We start from the raw sequence: 19999 nt of genomic DNA on the forward strand, positions 1-19999 counted from the left end.
AGCAGCTTCTTAGGAGCACAAAAGCTGACTTTTCGGGCCGAGACCCTAACCCTTTTTTCTGATGAAAGGTATAAGCCCGAAACGTCGGCTTTTGTGCTCCTAGGATGCGACTTGGCCTGCTGTGTTCATCGAGCTCCACACTTAGTTTTGCCGTTTGAGTTCCATATTGTTTAATGATGTTACATAACCAAAGCCACGATATCAAAAGTTTCAGCTTCATCCTGTCTTCATACCTCTCTTTGTTCTTCGCTCCTTTGCTCTCCGTGCAACCTGAGCTCATGTTGTGTAACTGCCTATCTGCATTAGCTGACATCTCTGATGAAGGGTCTTGGACCGAAACGTCAGCTTTTGTGCTCCTGAGATGCTGCTTGGCCTGCTGTGTTCATTCAGTTTCACACTTTTGTTATCTTGCATTCGCTGACATTTTGTTTCACTTTTCGCCTGCTCCTTCAGGCTTTCTGTTTTCACGCTCTATTATGCCTGTTTCACTGATTTTGCATTTTTGCACAATCGTTTATTCTGAAATTCAGACACAGAAGAACGGCACAAGATTAATTAACACTCCAGTTTTGTTCAGAAATGTGACCTCATACGGGACACAATACGCCAACTGTCCTTCAACAACTCCTCCAGTGTGACAATACGCCACCCGGAAACTGCAGGAGCAGCACCTCATCTTCCGCTTTGGGAGCCTACAATCCATGGCCTCAATATGGGAGGGGAAGTTGAAGTTTTTGGCGACTGGAAGGTGCCGTCTGTCGCGAACAGTGCGCGGGTGCTCTACAAAGCCGTGTCCCGATGTGGCCTCCTCTAATTTGGTGAGACCAAGCGGAGGTTTGGAGATTACTTTGTGGAGAACCTGCGCTCCCTCTCAGCCCCGCCTCCTTGACCTGACACAACCTGTCGGTCTTCTCTATTACCCATCCGCTCCTCCCACCTCACTGACCTCTCCCCACCACTACATACCTGCTCTCACCTATCACCATCGTAGCTACCTTTCCCAGCCCCACCACTCGTCTCTATTTAATTATGAGCTCCCTTTCCCCTCCCCTATTTCTGAAGACGCGTCCCGACCAGAAAAGTCAGCTTTGCTGCTCCCCTGATGCTGCCTGGCCTGCCGTGGTCCTCCAGCTCCGCACTGTGTTATCAATGCATAATCGATCGTCAGTTCAGCCTGAGCCAATTTCAAACCTTATCTCATCAGTTTATACTTGTACGCGCTAATGTGAGGCCTCAAGATTTGGTTCTAATGAGACAAAGGAAAGCACCCACAAAAGTACCAATATCGGACTCTGCAACACTCATTGGGCTCCTTGACGGACTGAAATTCTGCTAGGTGGCAGGCAACCCGAGTTCGCCACAGTAGCCGTCGTAAAGCAGGGTCCCCGTCAGCAGAACGCAGTGATACTCGTTGTTAGATATGTTGATTAGATTAGATTCCCTACAGTGTGGAAATAGGCCCTTCGGCCCAACAAGTCCACACTGCCACTTTGGAGCATCCCACCCAGACCCACCGCCCTATAACGCACACACCCGGCAATTTAGCATGGCCAGTCCACCTAGCCTGCACATCTTTGAACCGTGGGAGGAAACCGGAGCACCCGGAGGAAACCCATGCAGGCACAGGGGAGAATGTGGAAACTCCGCACAGACAGTTGCCCGAGGTTGGTATCGAACCTGGGTCCTTGGTGCTGTGAAGCTGCAGTGCTAACTACTGAGCCACCATGCCGCCCTAAACATTCCTAAAAGTTGAAACTAACAGATCTACTTGTTAGTTTGCGAATGCTTATAATATATCTAAAATAGATGATTGTTTGTTAATATATATTTACTGCTTAAAAACAGCTGCTAAATGTCAGTGGCCGTCTCTGAAATTATGAATCTCAATGTGTTTAAAAGGTTTCATTGCAGATGAATAAACGTTGGTTAATGTAAATGTGGGAGACACAGCTACGTGCAATGAAGTAAACTCAATTCTTGACCAAGATAATAAAATGTGAGGCTGGATGAAAACAGCAGGCCAAGCAGCATCCCAGGAGCACAAAAGCTGACGTTTCGGGCCTAGACCCTTCATCAGAGAGGGGGATGGGGTGAGGGTTCTGGAATAAATAGGGAGAGAGGGGGAGGCGGACCGAAGATGGAGAGAAAAGAAGATAGGTGGAGAGGAGAGTATAGGTGGGGAGGTAGGGAGGGGATAAGTCAGTCCAGGGAAGATGGACAGGTCAAGGAGGTGGGATGAGGTTAGTAGGTAGGAGATGGAGGTGCGGCTTGGGGTGGGAGGAAGGGATGGGTGAGAGGAAGAACAGGTTAGGGAGGCAGAGACAGGTTGGACTGGTTTTGGGATGCAGTGGGTGGAGGGGAAGAGCGGGGCTGGTTGTGTGGCGCAGTGGGGGGAGGGGACGAGCTGGGCTGGTTTTGTGATGCACTCGGGGAGAGGGAGTTTTTGAAGCTTGTGAAGTCCACATTGATACCATTGGGCTGCAGGGTTCCCAAGCGGAATATGAGTTGCTGTTCCTGCAACCTTCGGGTGCCATCATTGTGGCACTGCAGGAGGCCCATGATGGACATGTCGTCTAAGGAATGGGAGGGGGAGTTAAAATGGTTCGTGACTGGGAGGTGCAGTTGTTTATTGCGAACCGAGCGGAGGTGTTCTGCAAAGCGGTCCCCAAGCCTCCGCTTGGTTTCCCCAATGTAGAGGAAGCCCCAACGGGTGCAGTGGATACAGTATACTACATTGGCAGATGTGCAGGTGAACATCTGCTTAATATGGAAAGTCATCTTGGGGTCTGGGGTGGGGGTGAGGGAGGAGGTGTGGGGGCAAGTGTCGCTCTTCCTGTGGTTGCAGGGGAAGGTGTCGGGTCTGGTGGGGAGCGTGGAGAAGACAAGGGAGTCATGGAGAGAATGGTCTCTCCAGAAAGCAGACAAGGGTGGGGATGGAAAAATGTCTTTGGTGGTGGGGTCAGATTGTAGATGGCGGAAGTGTCAGAGGATGATGTGTTGTATCCGCAGGTTGGTGGGGTAGTATGTGAGGATGAGGTTCTTAGGGCGGTTATTGCGGGGGGACGGTGTGAGGGATGTGTTGCATGAAATGTGGGAGACACGGTGAAGGGTGTTCTCGACCACTGCTGGGGGGATGTTGCGGTCCTTGAAGAATGTAGACATCTGGGATGTGCAGGAGTGGAATGCCTCAACCTGGGAGCGGATGCGGTGGAGGCGAAGGAATTGGGAATAGGGGATGGAATTTTTGCAGGGGTGTGGATGGGAGGAGGTGTATTCCAGGTAGCTCTGGGAGTCGGTGGGCTTGAAGTGGACATCAGTTTCTAGCTGGTTGCCTGAGATGGAGACAGAGAGGTCCAGGAAGGTGAGCGATGCGTTGGAGATGGTCCAGGTGAACTTGAAGTTGGGGTGGAAGGTGTGGGTGAAGTGAATGAACTGTTCGAGCTCCTCTTGGGAGCAAGAGGCGGTGCTGATACAGTCATTAATGTAACGGAGGAAGAGGTGGGGTTTGGGGCCAGTGTCGGTGCGGAAGAGGAACATTAACCACCTCAACCTCTCCACCCCTCTCACCCACTCCAACCTCTCCCCCACAGAATGGGTAGCCCTCCGGTCCCTCTGCTCCAACCCCAACCTAACCATCAAACCCGCAGACAAGGGAGGCGCAGTTGTAGTATGGCGCACTGACCTCTACATCGCCGAGGCCAAACGCCAACTTTCTGACACCTCCTCCTACCACCCCCTTGATCATGACCCCACCCCCGAGCACCAAACCATCATTTCCAATACCATCCATGACCTCATCAACTCAGAGGACCTCCCACCCACAGCCTCCAACCTCATTGTTCCCCAACCTCGCACTGCCCGTTTCTATCTCCTTCCCAAAATCCACAAACCCACCTGCCCTGGTCGACCTAATGTCTCCGCCTGCTCCTGCCCCACTCATCTCCACCTATCTGGACTCCATTCTCTCCCCCTTGGTCCAGGAACTCCCCGCCTACATCCGTGACACCACCCACACCCTCCACCTCCTCCAGAACTTCCAATTCCCTGGCCCCCAGCACCCCATTTTCACCATGGACGTCCAGTCTCTATACACTGGCATTCCTCATGCAGATGGCCTCAAGGCCCTCTGCTTCTTCCTGTCCCACAGGCCCGACCAGTCCGCCTCCACCGACACCCTCATCTGCTTAGACGAACTCGTCCTCACCCTCAACAACTTCTCTTTCGATTCCTCCCACTTCCTACAGGCAAAGGGGTGGCCATGGGTACCTGCATGGGCCCAAGCTATGCCTGTCTCTTTGTAGGTTACGTGGAACAGTCCCTCTTCCACACCTACAAACCTCCTGTGGTTTCATCCTCAAAGTCTCGAATCCACTTTCCTGCTCCCTCACTGGGCAACGCGTTTTTCAGCCCCTCCTGATCCTGGGCTCCCCAAGGAATGTATAGTGGCTGTTTGCCCACCGCACCCCCCGCCCCCAAATTTTATAAGCAATGGCAGCATCTTCCTTTGTGGAGGCTTCTTTCTCTTGCTGAGACTGCCACATTGCGATTCCTCATTGGATTCTGACTCTGACGCTATCTCTAATTCCTCCCATCCTTTTCCCAGTTGTCCCGCTCGGGCCCATCTCCTTGCCCGTTCCTCTGCATCCTCTTCTCCCTTCATCATATCACTCCCCTTCTGTCCCTGCTTAACATCCCTTTTATGGTGTAGATATTCCTCATAATCTTTTTGTTCTCTTAACGTGCGTAACATGTTAATTTCATGCAAAAGGTACTGTTTTTCACGTTTGTATAACTTCCATTTCTTCCTGCCTCGCCTTCTTTTCTGCCTCTCTTTTCTCTTTTAATGTATTCCCCTCTTTTTCATCTCTCTCCCAATCCAATTCTCCCTCTATCTCTACCATTCTCCTTATCACAGGACACTGTTTCATGTTCCCTTTGTTTGAATAGGGAGGGGGATTATCTAGTGTCCTTAAGTCCGGATATATGGAGGTTTTCTCTTCCTGACTCCCTGTTTCCGAAGACTGTTTATTTTGCTCCTTGGCACCCCTCCTGGTCAAAACTGGTGCCTGATAGGCTTTCCTCAACTCTTCACCCTCTGTCCCAGAAAGTTTTAGTATCCCGCCTCCTGCTCCCTCTTCTGGTTCCTTGTTTTAAGAGTTCTCTCTTGGTTTGTGGTTTTCAATTAACCCTTCCATTTCATCGCACATATTTCTATCAAAGGTACCTTCTTTTGGCCGTTTAGCTAGTAATTTCTTAGTTTTTTTCCCATTTTTTGGAAATTTTTATGATATCATTTCTTGCTACTGGAAATTTCTTACTTAGTATTTCAACTGCAGTCCCTTTGTTCATGGTTAAAATTACGTCAGTCTAATTATCATACAGTCCTTGACTTTACACAACTCAACAATCTGATGGCGCTTCGGAAAGTGTGGCTATTCTCCGTTATTTTCTTTAGTCGACCATTACCAATTTGCTGGCTTTCAGTTGTAATCGGCTTTGATAGGACTATCGACAAAATAATCTTACCTCATTTGCTCTGCCTGTACAGACCACTGCTTCTTCCAGGGTGATATTTGCAGAACTTTCTGCCCTGCCCGTTCAGACCCTGGTTACCTGCGAGGCGGTATCCACAGGGACTTACCTACACCACGTGGAATTTTATCTCAGCTAATCTCTATGTTCTACAATCACTCACTCCACTGCGCAGTTGTTCCCGATCAATCTTCCGTGTGTCCTCAAACTTCAATTTACCTCACTCTTTTTGGTTCTTTGGATCAGAGAGCCCATTCGGCAGGTTCCCTGCACATCTGTATCCCTGAGAACCTCCCCCACTTAACAGAATGTAGTTCAAATTGACAGCAAAATGCTTACTTTTCTTTGTGGGTGGCCAATCCTTATTCTGCCAGTCTAGGGAGTGCCCCCAGTGGACCGGGAAGTGCCCTGGGGCTGCCACCTCTTTTTGGGTAGGTCTCTTTCCGATCCTGTTCATGACGCCAAATCTGTGGTGGAGAAGTCCTTCCCAATTCTCTGTGTAAAACACCAGGAGACGTAGAGAATTCCTCAAGGAGTTAAACTTTTATTTGCAAATAAAAGCTGTAACAATCAGAAAAATGGTTTCCCAACTGCCCCTGACTATTTGGGGCTGGCTACTTTTGTACTTTTCTAGTTGCCGCGCTTATCTGGTGCATTAGCATAACCAGTCACATTTGCTTGTATTGTCTTTCTAATCATCTTCTGCCACAATGGTATTCTACTCTATACTTAACCTTATCACATCATGCCACCATTGTCTTTAACATAATACTCATGTATCACGTGATTTGACTAACCTATTATATTATGCCATGACGATTTTCAGCCTGTGCTCATCTGTTGAGCATCTGTAACATGATTCTATGTATTGCTCGGTTAATTTAATTACACACTGTCATATCAATTTCCACACTTTCCAGTATGCTAATAATTCTGTCTCATTTTTTAAATCAAGTAGTGTGTGTGAACCGCGTTTTCCTTTTTAACTCCCATTTGTTAATTCCCATATTCTGTCCGTTTACTTCATTATTTTTGGGATTACTACTTGGATCCTCCATATGCGACGGGAATTAGAAAGCTTTCATTCTACGCCATTCTTCAAGCAGCAAGTAATCGTCTCTATCATGTTGCTTCCACTCTGGCACGCAGCTGGCAGTGACATCAATCCAGAGATACCCAGCTCCGACGTCTTACAAGTTGAGATAATCACGTTTTGAAATTGGTTTAAATGCAGCCTTTAGGTCGACGGTACGCTATCAGTTAAAATATATTATAAAATCTCGCAATGAAAATATGCAATTCAAGGCAGGAGGACACTAATTGATGCCCATTCCTGCCAGTGTTGCTATTATTTATTGCCACCTTCAGGGACAATGACTGGAATTGAGTCGGGATAATTGGCGTATTGTGTCCTCTATGAGGTCACATTCCTGAACAAAACTCGAGTGTTAATTAATCTTGTGCAGTGCTTCTGTATCTGAATTTCAGAATAAACGACTGAGCATTTATTTCAAAAAACTATCAGTAAAATAGGCATAATCAGAAACAGATCGTGAAAACAGACAACAGGGAGGTGCAGCCGAAATGTAAAACAAAATGTCAGCTAATGCAGATGTACAGTTCAATGAAATAAGATCAAGTTGCACAGAAAGCAAGAGCCAAAAACTAAGAAAGCATGAAGACAGGATGAAGCTGAAATTTTTGATATCGTTGCTTCGGTTGTGTAACATCATTAAACAATATGGAACTAAAACGGGTAAGTTCTGTTGGGACGCGGATCGGGAATGGTATCGGGGAACAAACTGGAGAAACTACATGGTCTCTGCACCTTCATGTCGCATTCTGTCATCGAATCACAGGGAATGCTGAATTGAGATTCACGTCAAATTACTCAGTCTAAGTAATAACTGTCAGGGATAGCAAAAGTACTGAGCTTGTTCGAGAGGATGCAACAACATCCCCTGCATATCCACATGACATTGGCTGTGAAGTTAGGTCAAGAAAACCATCAATTGATACAGCATATATTCTAATTTCAATTGAGATATGAGTCGGGCGAAACAAGCTTCCCCAGGGAGTGAGATTCGGCGGGTCAAATCGTCATGAGGTTTAATTTTCAGCCAAACGTGAATCGGCATTCCTGAGCGCAGGTTGTTGATGCAATGTTTATGCTGATGCAGAACAGGGAACTGGACATGGTTTTTCCCGGACTAAGAAGATAGCCCCTGGGCACGGTGACGTAAAGCCAAACGAAACACAAGTGCATAATAATTTCTACTTTTATTACTTTGCAAAAAGCGTCAGTGGATATTTCAGTGCAATTTTTACCTGCTGTCTGAACTTACTCTGTGTCCCTGCATAGATGAATGGGTTGATACAAGAACTCATAAGCTGAAGCATAACTCCAATTTCTTTCAGAATGTAGTTGGATTCATTAAAATTAGAACTGGACGAATAATTCAGACTCGCAATTCTGACATAGATGAAAGTTATTAGCATCCAAATCCATAACAGGACGAAGCTGCCCGAAACACAGAAGAGTAAGACAATGGATTTTCTCCGGTTCTCCATCTCTGGATCGTTCTTATTCTCTTTACCATTCTGGGACCGGAGCCTGCTGCGGGCTTTACTGGCCACTATAATGTGTTTGACAGTCCGAGCATTGAACAGTAGAATCAGGGTGAATGCGAGACAAGGGCATAAAATGCGAAGAATCAGGTCATATGCAGCCCACGCAGGTTCTGTATAAAATATGGCCTTTACATTGCAGAACCAGGGTACATGGTTATCTATGTACAACGGTTCATATATGAAATACAGGAAAGAAGAAATAAAACAGAAGGCTACATAAACAGCTCCTATCACCCGGGCTGCCGTTTTCTCGGTGCAGTATTTTATTTTGAGTTTCTGCCAACAAATGGCGACAAATCGATCAAAAGCAAAAGCCACTGTTAGCCAGGCAGAGCTGCCCAAACCTACAACGTTCAGGACAGCACGAAGACTGCATATTGGTGTAATTGACAGAAAACTGAATTGGAAATAGATACCAGAAATCCTGTTCAGTACCACTGCTGTTAGAATGACCAGGAAATCTGCCACTGCCAACGCCGTCAGGTATAGCGTGATACATCTGGAAAGGCCGCAGTTTCCTCGAAGCAGAATTACAATGGCAAGCAAGTTAGCTGAAACACAAAGAGATGGGAATTATTTCAGAGAAATGGGGCATTGCATACATTTGAGGGAGAGACACCAGAGGATTTGCAAATTAAATTCTGAACTAACATTATCAGTTTTAGTGACGATGAAAATATTTACAAATTTTTAATTCCATATAAAACTACTGCTTCTACAATGTTTGCTTTCTTTTGAGTTGGAAATAATCATTTTGATTTTAAAAAAAATGATATTATCTTCAGAATGTAAAATAATTTACAAAACTGAATGAAAATATTGTGAGTCATCAGACATTCCATGGATCAAAGAAAAAAAAATGGACTGTGTCCTCTGCCATGTGTTCAGAGCATGGTCATTTCATTAGTGAACAATGTCTGGAAATTAGCATAGTGCAGATGTTCAAAACGGCCCCAAAGCAATGCCATCATTCTAACCTTTCGTGTCTGAGAAGGAAAGATCTTTGGATTTCCCAGTCTCTCACCATTTAATAAATATGCTGCTTTATTGTACTTTATCTGCTGAACAGAACACCTTTATATGTACTGACATCATATTTCATCTGTTAGAATATAGACAACACAACTGTACTGCACAGGAATATATTTGGCTCAGAATATTGTGCAAAACATGATACCAAATTAAACTAACCCCTTCTGCCTACCCTTGGACAATATCCCTCCATTTGTAGCATATCCATGTGCTTACCAAAAGTCCCTTAAAAATACCTATCGTATCTGCCTCCAGCACCACTCCGGCAGACTCCGACCACTCTGTGTAAAAACCATGCCCCTCACATCTCCTGTGAACTGTACCCCTCATCTTAAATGCCTGCACTCTAGTTTAAGATGTTTTAACTCTGAGAATAAAGGTTCTGACCATCAATTGTATCTGTGCATCTCCTAATTTTATAGACTTCAATCAAGTCTCACCTCAAATTCCCCAGTAATCAGCCCGAGTTGTCGTGTTCTAGTCCGTTCACATCATTTTTTTCTGACGTCCCAAAACTTTTAAAAACCATCCTCAAAATGTATGTTCCCGACCAGGTTGGTGTCATCTGCATACCTGGACATATTACAATTGGTTCCCCCATCCAAATATTCATATAGATTGTGAACTGTTGTGGATATAGCACTAATTCCTGAGCAACCATTCTGGTGACATGCCATTGCTGTCAGAAGATCTGCTTATCTTTATACATACAGGTATGTTCTCTAGAATATGATGAAAAATTTACTCACTAACCCGTTGCGTGGATTTTTACCAAAACCCTTGTGAAAATCTAAATAAGCCAACTTTGTTGGAGGGTCCTTGTCAAAACGACACACAATAATCTTAAACCTTCCATTTGAAAGTTTCAGTCATGCATTCCTTTTGATATATCCATGTTGATTGTGCAAAACTCCCCTGTTCTTTTGAAGCATCCAGAAACCACACTTTTTTTCAGATAATATACCTCTTTCTTTTTCTGATATTGTAGAGTCATTTTCCTAATACTGATAGCAAGCATGCCTGTACTTCTATATTCTTCCTGTTCTTCATTCTATAAACATTTTATAACCTAACATTCACATGAACATTTCCAGGCCTCACGAAAATCCGAAGTATTACAACCAATGCATTCGTTATCTTTCTTACCACCTCAGCAAAACTCTAGGATGATGAAAACTAAAGACAACTGATTTACCACTTAAATTTCGGGAACCATCTCTTCAGGAGTCTTTTTTGTCAGTTGTTCAGGTTTCCTTTTGGTACCTTTGCTGCCTCGGATTTCTGTTAGACGTTCCGTAACTTCTTCCATGATGATAAACACAAAGTAACTTTACAGTTTATTTGTAATTTTCCATTCTATATTCTGCATTGCTCGCAATTAACGGGTCGACAATTGCCCAGGCTTGTTTTGATTTCTTATGTTCCTAAATAAATGGTTTGTCTCTGGTATTATGTACATAGTTATTATGTAAGCATATTATTTTCCCCTTTACTGAATTAATTTAATGATGCTCCTTTGCTGGATTCTCAATTATTCTTAATTGTCAAGCTCAGTGCTTTTTCCAGGATTTATAAAAGTCACTTTCCTTTGTCTCATAGAATCTTGAACCTTTTTCATTAGCTACTTTTGATTTTTGTTTCATTTGGCTGCCTACACTTACAGAAATATTTAACTGTCGTTGTCAGTGTCAAATTCCTTTAAATATCAACCATTACTTTTCTGCTGTTATATCTCACTCTGGTAGCACACTTGAAGAATAAAGGCTTGCTGACTCCAGGGTTGTCACAGAGATTAAATATTTTATGAGACGATGTAAAAATATACCTGTCTTTCTGACCTGAGAACTGAGAAGAAGAGGAATTTTTAAAAGCAGATCATGCTTAAATTTTGGAACTCATTTTGTTGACTGTAGGCCTATGTGGGCCAATTCATTGAGTGTATTGAAGACAGAGAAAAGAAGTTCTTGATTAGTAAGGGAATCAAGGGTCGCCAGAAGACAGGAGAATGGAGTTCAGAAGCGTACCAACCATGCCAAATCGTCGTGCAGACTCGATGGGCCGAAAGGTCTAATTTTTCTCTGATGTAATGGTTTCCAAGTAGATAAATCATCGTTGTTACTCCTTTTAAGAACATAGAACATAGAACAGTACAGCACAGAACAGGCCCTTCAGCCCACGATGTTGTGCCGACCATTGATCATCATGTATGCACCCTCAAATTTCTGTGACCATATGCATGTCCAGCAGTCTCTTAAATGTCCCCAATGACCTTGCTTCCATAACTCCTGCTGGCAACGCATTCCATGCTCTCACAACTCAGTGTGTAAAGAACCCGCCTCTGACATCCCCTCTATACTTTCCTCCAACCAGCTTAAAACTATGACCCCTCGTGTTAGCCATTTCTGCCCTGGGAAATAGTCTCTGGCTATCAACTCTATCTATGCCTCTCATTATATTGTATACCTCAATTAGGTCCCCTCTCCTCCTCCTTTTCTCCAGTGAAAAAAAGTCCGAGCTCCTCTTCCCTACGCGTACACTTAAGCCAACCACGTTATTGGACCTTGGCTCTGACTGCGCTTCTGCAAGAACTCAATATCCTTATGAGTCAAAGATGGAAAATAATTAACGAGAAAACTGGAGAAGACTCCTCACTACCTGTGCCGCTTTCCCACTTTGCTGGAAACCAGCATTTCTTTTCCAGTCAATTTTCCTGGTTTTTAGTACGACCACTTCATTTATCATATTGCTCGCAGGTTCTTGGCCCTGTTAATATGCCAGCGTGTTGCAAGCATCAATTGAGCTCAGAGTCCAAGAGATCAATTTGTAGAAGACGGTGACACTTCTTGTCGTTATGCTGGCAAGGAATTGCCTCCAACTTTCTGCACATCAGAGGCAACACCTTCCATTCAATTAAACTTCCCTATCATGACTTTACAATACTTCAGTTGCATTGATTTTATTTTATTTTTCATTTAATTATCGTAAGAACATATTGGTGATAGATCTGGGAACAGGACTAGCCAATTCAATCCCACGAAAGTGCTCAGCCATTTTTTACAAGAATGGTTCATCTCATCTCAAATCCACTATCCTGCCTGCTCTCCACAATCCTTCAACACATAGCTCATGAAAAATCTACGTCCTTTTTTAATATACTCAATGTCCCAGCGTCCACAACATGCTAGGATAGTGAATTCCATAGATTCACTACTATTTGAAAGGAGTTGTTACTTGTCTGTGTTTTAAATCTGGTATCACTTGTTATAAACTGCGACCTTTCATTCTAGAAGTCCCATAGAAGGAAACATCCTTTGTACGTCTCTTTTGACAATGCTGTTTAGCAGCCTAAATATCTCAGTTAGATCTCTTATTCTTCAAAACTCCAGACAGTATGGGCCTAAACTCCTCAATCTCTCTTCATACTCCTCGAAGATTCTTACTCATCCCTTAAACAGTTGCAGCAATTTCCTGCTCAGAGATTCTACTCCTTTCGCAAAAATGCAAAAGTCCATTCGTCTCCGTGATGACCGACATACTTGCAACTATTGATAAATGTTGCTGGTGTTTATAAATCCCACTAATTCATGCAGTTTAGTATTCTGTTTCAGTAATTAACAATAAATGAACTCCGTCATTTCCTTTTTTAAAACAGATAATATCTACATTCCCGTTCGTTGCCTGTCGAACAATTCAACCGAACTGCATGAGGACTTAGTTCCTTCGCAGTGCCTGGCTCTCGAACTATTTTAAAGTCACCAAAACTCACTAGACATGCACAATTCGCTATTCATTCTTCACCTAATCATTTGCGTGATTTTATTCTCTTTACCATGCGCAATTTGTTGATCTGATAACAAAAATTCGCCTCCTTAGATAGACAGGGCGACATTTATTAATGATGCGAACCACACGATCTAGCAGTGTGTGAGGACCTAATGAGAGAAATGACCCTCCTTTCGTTGGAAAAGTGGAGATGAGGTGGAGACCTGACTGCAGGTGTAAAGTTTTGAGCGGCATAGGCAGGGGAAACAGGAAGGAACTTTCCGTATGCATTGATCGGCGGGCTGTAGGTACTCTCCCGTTTTGATTGAACGGAAGGGGAAGGAGGGTTAGAGTGGATGTAAACTTTTGTATGACTCAGAGGATGATGGGAATCTAGAACTTACTTTGTGTAAGAGTAGTAAAGAATGCTCATAACATTTAAGAAATAATTAGATGAGCCGCCATGATGCCGATACATATAAAGGTTATGGGCTAAGTATTCGAAAATGGGAATCATAACAGTTTCGTAGTTGTTTTTGCCTGGATCAAACGAGACGGCTGAAGGTTGTTTTTTGGTCCTGTGCTGCAGGCCTTATGATTCTCTGACAATGTATTATGTTGCCAATCCTACTTCGCGTATTCAGGATTGATTATCATTTTTATCTCTTCTAATTTAAAACATAATGTCCAGGACATGAGGGGTGCCAATAATCAAGCTGTCCACTTAATAATATAATAGTGGAAACTATCCTGGATCTTTCCAGGTAATAGTTTCAGAATAAAAGCACTTAATCATCCGTGAACCTCTGGAGCGATACAGGAGGGCGGCACAGTAGCTCAGTGATTAGCATTGTTACCTTCCAAAGCCAGGAGAGCAGCTTCAATTCCAGACTCGGGCGATTATCTGTGCGTGGATAATGGGAACTGCAGATGCTGGAGAATCCAAGATAACAAAGTGTGGAGCTGGATGAACACACCAGGCCAAGCAGCATCTCAGGAGCACAAAAGCTGACGTTTCGGGCCTAGGCCCTTCATCAGAGAGGTCTCAAACGTCAGCTTTTTTGCTCCTGAGATGCTGCTTGGCCTGCTGTGTTCATCCAGCTCCACACTTTGTTATCTTGGATTGTCTGCGCGGATTTTGCATAATCTACCGCCTGAGCGTGGGTTTCCTCCCAGGGTCAAACAATGTGCAGGCCGTGTGGATGAACCATGGCAAGTGCAAGGTTATAGACTGGAGAGGTGGGAGGGATGCTCTACAGAATCTTAGTGTGGACCTGATGGGCTGAATGGCCTGCTTCCACGCTGTAGGGATTCTAAGTAGGGATCGTTTTACTGAATCATACGGGGCTAGGTGCAAGAAATGGAAGTCTGAATTTTGATTAACCACATACTGATTTTAAAAAAAGTTCAATTGTTACTAAACGAACCTTCTGCTCATGGTCGACGTCTAGTAATGTCATTGCGCGAATATTACATCTCAGAATCAGTGGGAAATTACTTAATTATTAAATAACTTCAACCAGCGAAGTATTTGAGAAACGTTTTTGGTGAAACGAGAAACAAACATCATGTAACTTTACACTGCAGTATAATGTGGTAATTCATGATGTTAGCCGAATTCATTACAACATATTGACAAAGGGCTAACCACGTGAACATACACCATCATTATGACTGCCAGAAACATAACAGCTATACTTCTAACCTGCGATAACATTGTTTTGATGCATATAGAGCGCCAGCACTAATTATATATTGGCACTTTAATTTTGGAATTTGAAATGCTCGCAGGGCTTCATAAAGTTGTATCATTATCGGCAAGAAGAGGTATTGGCTGAGCAAACATTAATAATCAAGAAAGGGAAACGATGAACTACACAAGCAATACAAGGAATCCTTAAAGTCTTTGAGAAGATTTGTAGCTCGGGTTGTGGATGAGAGTGTAGACTTGCTCGCCGAGCCGGTGTGTTTGCAGACGTTTAGTCACCCTGCTAGGTAACATCGTCAGAGCACCTCCAGTGAAGTCTTGGTGTTCTGCCCCGCTTGTTATTTGTATGTCTCGGGACTGAACAAGCGCTTCACCGGAGGCGCATTGACAATGTTACCCAACAGGGTGACGAATTGTCTGCAATCAAACACACTGGCTCGGCGAGCAAGTCTATCATCACAAGGTATCCTTGCTGACAGAAGATTGAAATAAGACAATTAATGGAGAAAACATGTATGGTTAATGGTACAGAATTACCCGTGGAACTTTGGAAGTTAATACCTTTAAAATGTCAAAATTACACAATGCAAGAAAAAAAAACATGCCGTACTAAACCGTGGAACGAGTCCAGTTAAGGATAAAATTATTGAAAAGTTGTCTGTGAACAGAGTAGTACTACAGTGAACCAGCGATTTCCAACGCAAATACATAAGTATGTTACTTTACCTGGAAGCCCGATAACTGCAAGAAGAGGATAGAAAATGGCAAACACCAGTTCTTTCGGGGATCCATGCATTTCTCCCAGAAGCTCCGAATGTGTTCTGCAGAATAGTCAAGCGTTTATATTTGTTGTCCTATTCCTGGGAGATATTTGGGTAGTTAGCTTTTTCTGATAAACATAATTAACTAATTGTAGCAAACAGAATGACGAAACGGCGGCCAGGATGATGTTTGTGCTTTGAAAGCTTGAACTATATTTCAGAAATGCAGTCATATTCCACAGTGATATACTCTGACACTATTCGGTGTCGCCTGTTACATTTCTCCATGGAAGATAATGAAATGTTTCTCACGGGGCTACAAATATTAAAGTGGCTATTCAATGGGAGCAACTTTAGGGGTGCGACATTTTAATGCCGTGTTACCCACCCTCAGCTCTCAATGTAACTAACCATATATAAAGGAAAGCAGAGTAACATTGTGGCTCCTGATAAATATTCATAGATCATGGGTCACTCCCAAAACAGTTACATTGTACAGTATTAGATAACAAAGTGTGGAGCTGGATGAACACACCAGGCCAAGCAGCATCTCAGGAGCACAAAAACTGACGTTTCTGTCCTAGACCCTTCATCAGAGAAGTGCGGTGCAGTATGCTTCTATTAGCGCGGACCGACTAAGGTTTAGCCTAGGACCATTGTATTCAATGCAGAAGTGTCCAGCTCATGCTTGCTGGAGTAGTGCTGGTTGGGTTCGATTAGAGAATTTTTTTGCTGGTATTAAAATGTTCAGCGGAGTCCAGCGTGAAAATATTCAGTAGGCGCTGTTCCGGTTTAACCTGGCCAAAATCATGCAGTACCGCGCAGCTCAGCCGGGATGCATTGGTTGTGCGATGACCCATTTTCCTGCACTGTTAACAAGTTCAAACCTACATGTTATATTTATGTTGCCCAGCTTTCGCTCAGAAGGATTTTATTTACTCTGTTGATTTCTCATTTCCAAAGCTTACTTTCTGAGTTCACCCAATTCTACGCCGCACAGTTTGTTTAACTGTAGACAGGTCGATTGAAAGGTAGCGCTTTTCAAAGCTGATGGCTGCCCTACTTTCTGAACAGTTCTGGCATTTGCTTGCTTTATTCGTTTCACATATCCAACTTCCAGAGCTTTCTGTTTCTATATTAAGTTCGGACAGACGCAATGCAATAATGCAAAAACACTTACACCAGCGCTCACACACGGATGTTTGAGGTTTGCCATGTTGAACGTTCACAGGGGACGTTTCTGTGAAGACTTGTCTGCATTGTAATGCATTGAAAATGTCCCATTCTTTCTTTCCCCTTTTATAATCCGGTAGACTCCTGATGCCCTCCACTACTGAGACAGTTTCCAGCCACTAGCCCTAATGCTGCACTTTTTATGAAAGGTTTCCACTTTCTCTAATACCCTGTTTAGCTTCAAAGTGGTGCACTGCTCGATCATTTTTTTTTCTTGAACTGAAACCAGAACAGCCACTAACCTCGATTATACTCCAGTTTTGACAGAAAATTGAACATAAATAGAAACATATAAATTAGATGCGAGTGTAGGCCCTTTTAGCCTGCATCACCATTCAGTGTGATCATGGCAAATGATGTAATTTCAGTGTAGCACTCCTGCTTTCTAAAACGGAAGTGGAAATTATACAGTGAATGGCAGAAAGTTTAGGAGTATTGATATGCAGAGGAATCTGGATGTGCAAAACACTGAATGTGGGAACTCATGTAGTCAAGTTAGCAAAAAAGGCTGGTGGCATGCCTGCCTTCATTGGAAGGGTGTTAGGAAGGGGAAGATCAAACCCCTCTGATAATTAAAAATCAAATACAAACACCAATGAGTTACAGAGGTAGTAGAGGCCTCTGTCTAATAATTAAACCAGAAACACCCAGAAAATCTCACCTCACCTTGCCTAATCTGTTTAAAAAAGTGGTTAAATGAAATAAATTCCTGATATTCATCTTATAATAACATGTAACAATTTATTTATTTAATGCTAACAGTGAACAAATTAACAGAGCTACTAACAAACCAAACACTTTCTCATAGCTACTAACTATTCCCCAAATAAACTAAATTCTTCTGGCATGCTTTTTGAATAGACACAAGTCTAACTTACATAAAGCCAAGTCATAAGAAAAATAAATTACAACTCACATGCTCAAAGTTCATTCGAGGTGTGTCTTCCAAAATGTTCTGTCTTCTCCACTGTCTCTCTACTCATAAACACCTTTCTTCCGCTGATCATCCTGACAGAGATATTTTCTCTGTGAAATTCTTTGTTATGACTCTTAGATAGAAGAGTTGTGGAACCTTTTCTGGATAACAATGCTTTCTCAGAGAGCTTAGAGATTTCCGTGAGTTCTAGATGTGCATTCGTCAGATGGTCATTTGATTAGATTAGATTCCCTACAGTGTGGAAACATGCCCTTCGGCCTAACAAGTCCACACTGCCCCTTGAAGCATCCCACCCAGACCCATGCCCTTATAACCCACACACTCCTGAACACTACGGGCAGTTTAGCATGGCCAATCCACCTAGCATGCACATCTTTGGATTGTGGGAGGAAACCAGAGCACCCAGAGGAAACCCCGCAGACACGGGGAGAATGTGCAAACTCCACGCAGACAGTCGCCTGAGGCAGGAATCGAATCCGGGTCCCTGGCGCTGTGAGGCTGCAGTGATAACCACTGAGCCACCGTGCTGCCCAAAATTTGCTCTCACATCAATTTTCAAAACCTTCTTCTTACATACCTTGGATGACTTTTTGCTTTACAATAGCATCAATCTGAGGTTGCCAAACTATCAGATTTAAATTCAGAGATAGGAGGAACTGCCGATGCTGGAGAATCTGAGATAACACGGTGTGAAGCTGGATGATCATAGCAGGCCAAGCAGCATCACAGGAGCAGGAAAGTTGACGTTTCGGGTCGAGACTCTTCTTCAACTGGTTTTCATTCACTAAGTTGTTTTTCTAAGTTAACTGGTTGATATTCAAGCTCATTGCCAAAACATCAAGACATGCCTGAGTTTCCCAGTCACACAGCCAACTGACACATGCTTCAATTTCAGAACAGTCTGTCCCTCTTCAGCTGCTTAGAGGTGCATTTTCTGTGTAATTTTCCAAGCTTAGAAAAACACTTTACCTCTTTAAGAAACCATGCATTCTTCTCCCTGTCATTATTACAAACAAATTCTAACTTCCTGCCTTCCAATTCGTGCGCACTCAACGCAACCTTGTAACACCTTTCCCCTCAAAAACATCATTATGAAAAGATGGCTTTTTTTCCCCAAGCCTTAATACGATTATCACAAAATACATAGGTCAGTCATCTAAAGTTACACATTTCACACTAATTCTGCATACATTCTTAACACTGCACCCTAACAGATCTATCATATCCATACATTCTTTAAACCTGCGATAATGCATCCACAATAACATTTTTACAAATCACAACATGCACAATTTGTGAACTAAATGCTTGTAAAGTAAGACTCCAATAAACTAGACTCATTTTCTTGCCCTTAAATCTTTCCAAAAAGATGAGAGAGTTATGGTCAGTATACACAACAGTCTCCAATACACGCTTTTTCAATGGTGGTATAGTTTACCTGATGAATTTGAGTTCCTTTGAAAAGGAACTTTGGCTAACAATTGGCCTTTCTGTAACAAAATTCTCTTGCATCAACACAACTCCAACCCTTACATTGCTTGTGTCAATAGTGACGTTACAGGGTTTCCAAAAATCTGGTGTGGCTAAAACTGGTGCAGTGGTTAACATGGCTTTTAAATTGTAAAATGCCTTCTGGTCTCTGAAATGTCATGTTCTTCTTTAGCAAATCAATCAACAGTGCCTCCACGCTATTAAAGTTTGGTACAAATTTCCAAAAGAATCCATTCAGTCCCAAAAATCGAAACTCCTCCTTCTTCAAGGATGATCTTGGAAATTCCTTGATGATCTTCATCTTCACACCACTCAGATTCATCCTTCTGTGTCCGATGTTGCGTTCCAAGGGCATCACCTCTGCCTTCGCAAATTCAGTTTTGGCTAAATTTATAAGTAGTTTTGCATTCTGTAATCTTTCGAAGAGCTCTGCCAAATGCACCATTTGATTTTTTCATGAATGGTTAAATATCACTAAATCATCTGTATAGACTGCAATTAGTCAGTCCAGCCATAATTCGGTTCATATGTTTCTGAAATATATGCATTCCTCATTCCAAAGAACAGTACTTTAAATTGATACAGTACATATGGGATTATAAACATAGAAACTTTTTTCACTTCCTCTGATAAAGATAATTGCCAGCAACCACAACGTAAGTCTAATTTTGTGATGGAAGTGGCGCCTTCAACATTTTCCACGCAGTCGTCCAGCCTTGGAATTGGGTATGAGTCTGATTTAGTTACAGCATTCAGATAAGTTGTGCAAACTCATTGAGTACCATCAGGTTTGGGAACCAACTCTACTCACTTTGACTTAGCTTTATGAAGTCTTCTTAGACCATCACTTTCACTTCCTTCTGTACTATGCTGCTTTCAGAGGATTAAGCCTGTCGGGGTGTTGTTTAATTG

The 19999-nt window shown here is 43.1% G+C and overlaps 1 protein-coding gene across 1 annotated transcript; it reads right to left on the bottom strand.

Annotated features, from left to right (window-relative positions):
• Positions 1 to 526: 526 nt before the first annotated feature.
• LOC125449240 (uncharacterized) lies at positions 527 to 19532 on the bottom strand. Its single transcript, XM_059641500.1, has 6 exons — positions 19302 to 19532; positions 16395 to 16558; positions 15392 to 15486; positions 7820 to 8714; positions 5872 to 5999; positions 527 to 810 (listed from the first exon to the last, which is right to left on the bottom strand). The coding sequence occupies exons 1-6, from the start codon at positions 19530 to 19532 to the stop codon at positions 527 to 529; spliced, it is 1797 nt and encodes a 598-aa protein (XP_059497483.1).
• Between the last annotated feature and the right edge of the window lie 467 nt (positions 19533 to 19999).

This window comes from Stegostoma tigrinum, chromosome 42, assembly GCF_030684315.1.
Source record: "Stegostoma tigrinum isolate sSteTig4 chromosome 42, sSteTig4.hap1, whole genome shotgun sequence".
In the NCBI taxonomy this organism is placed as follows: Eukaryota; Metazoa; Chordata; class Chondrichthyes; order Orectolobiformes; family Stegostomatidae; genus Stegostoma; species Stegostoma tigrinum.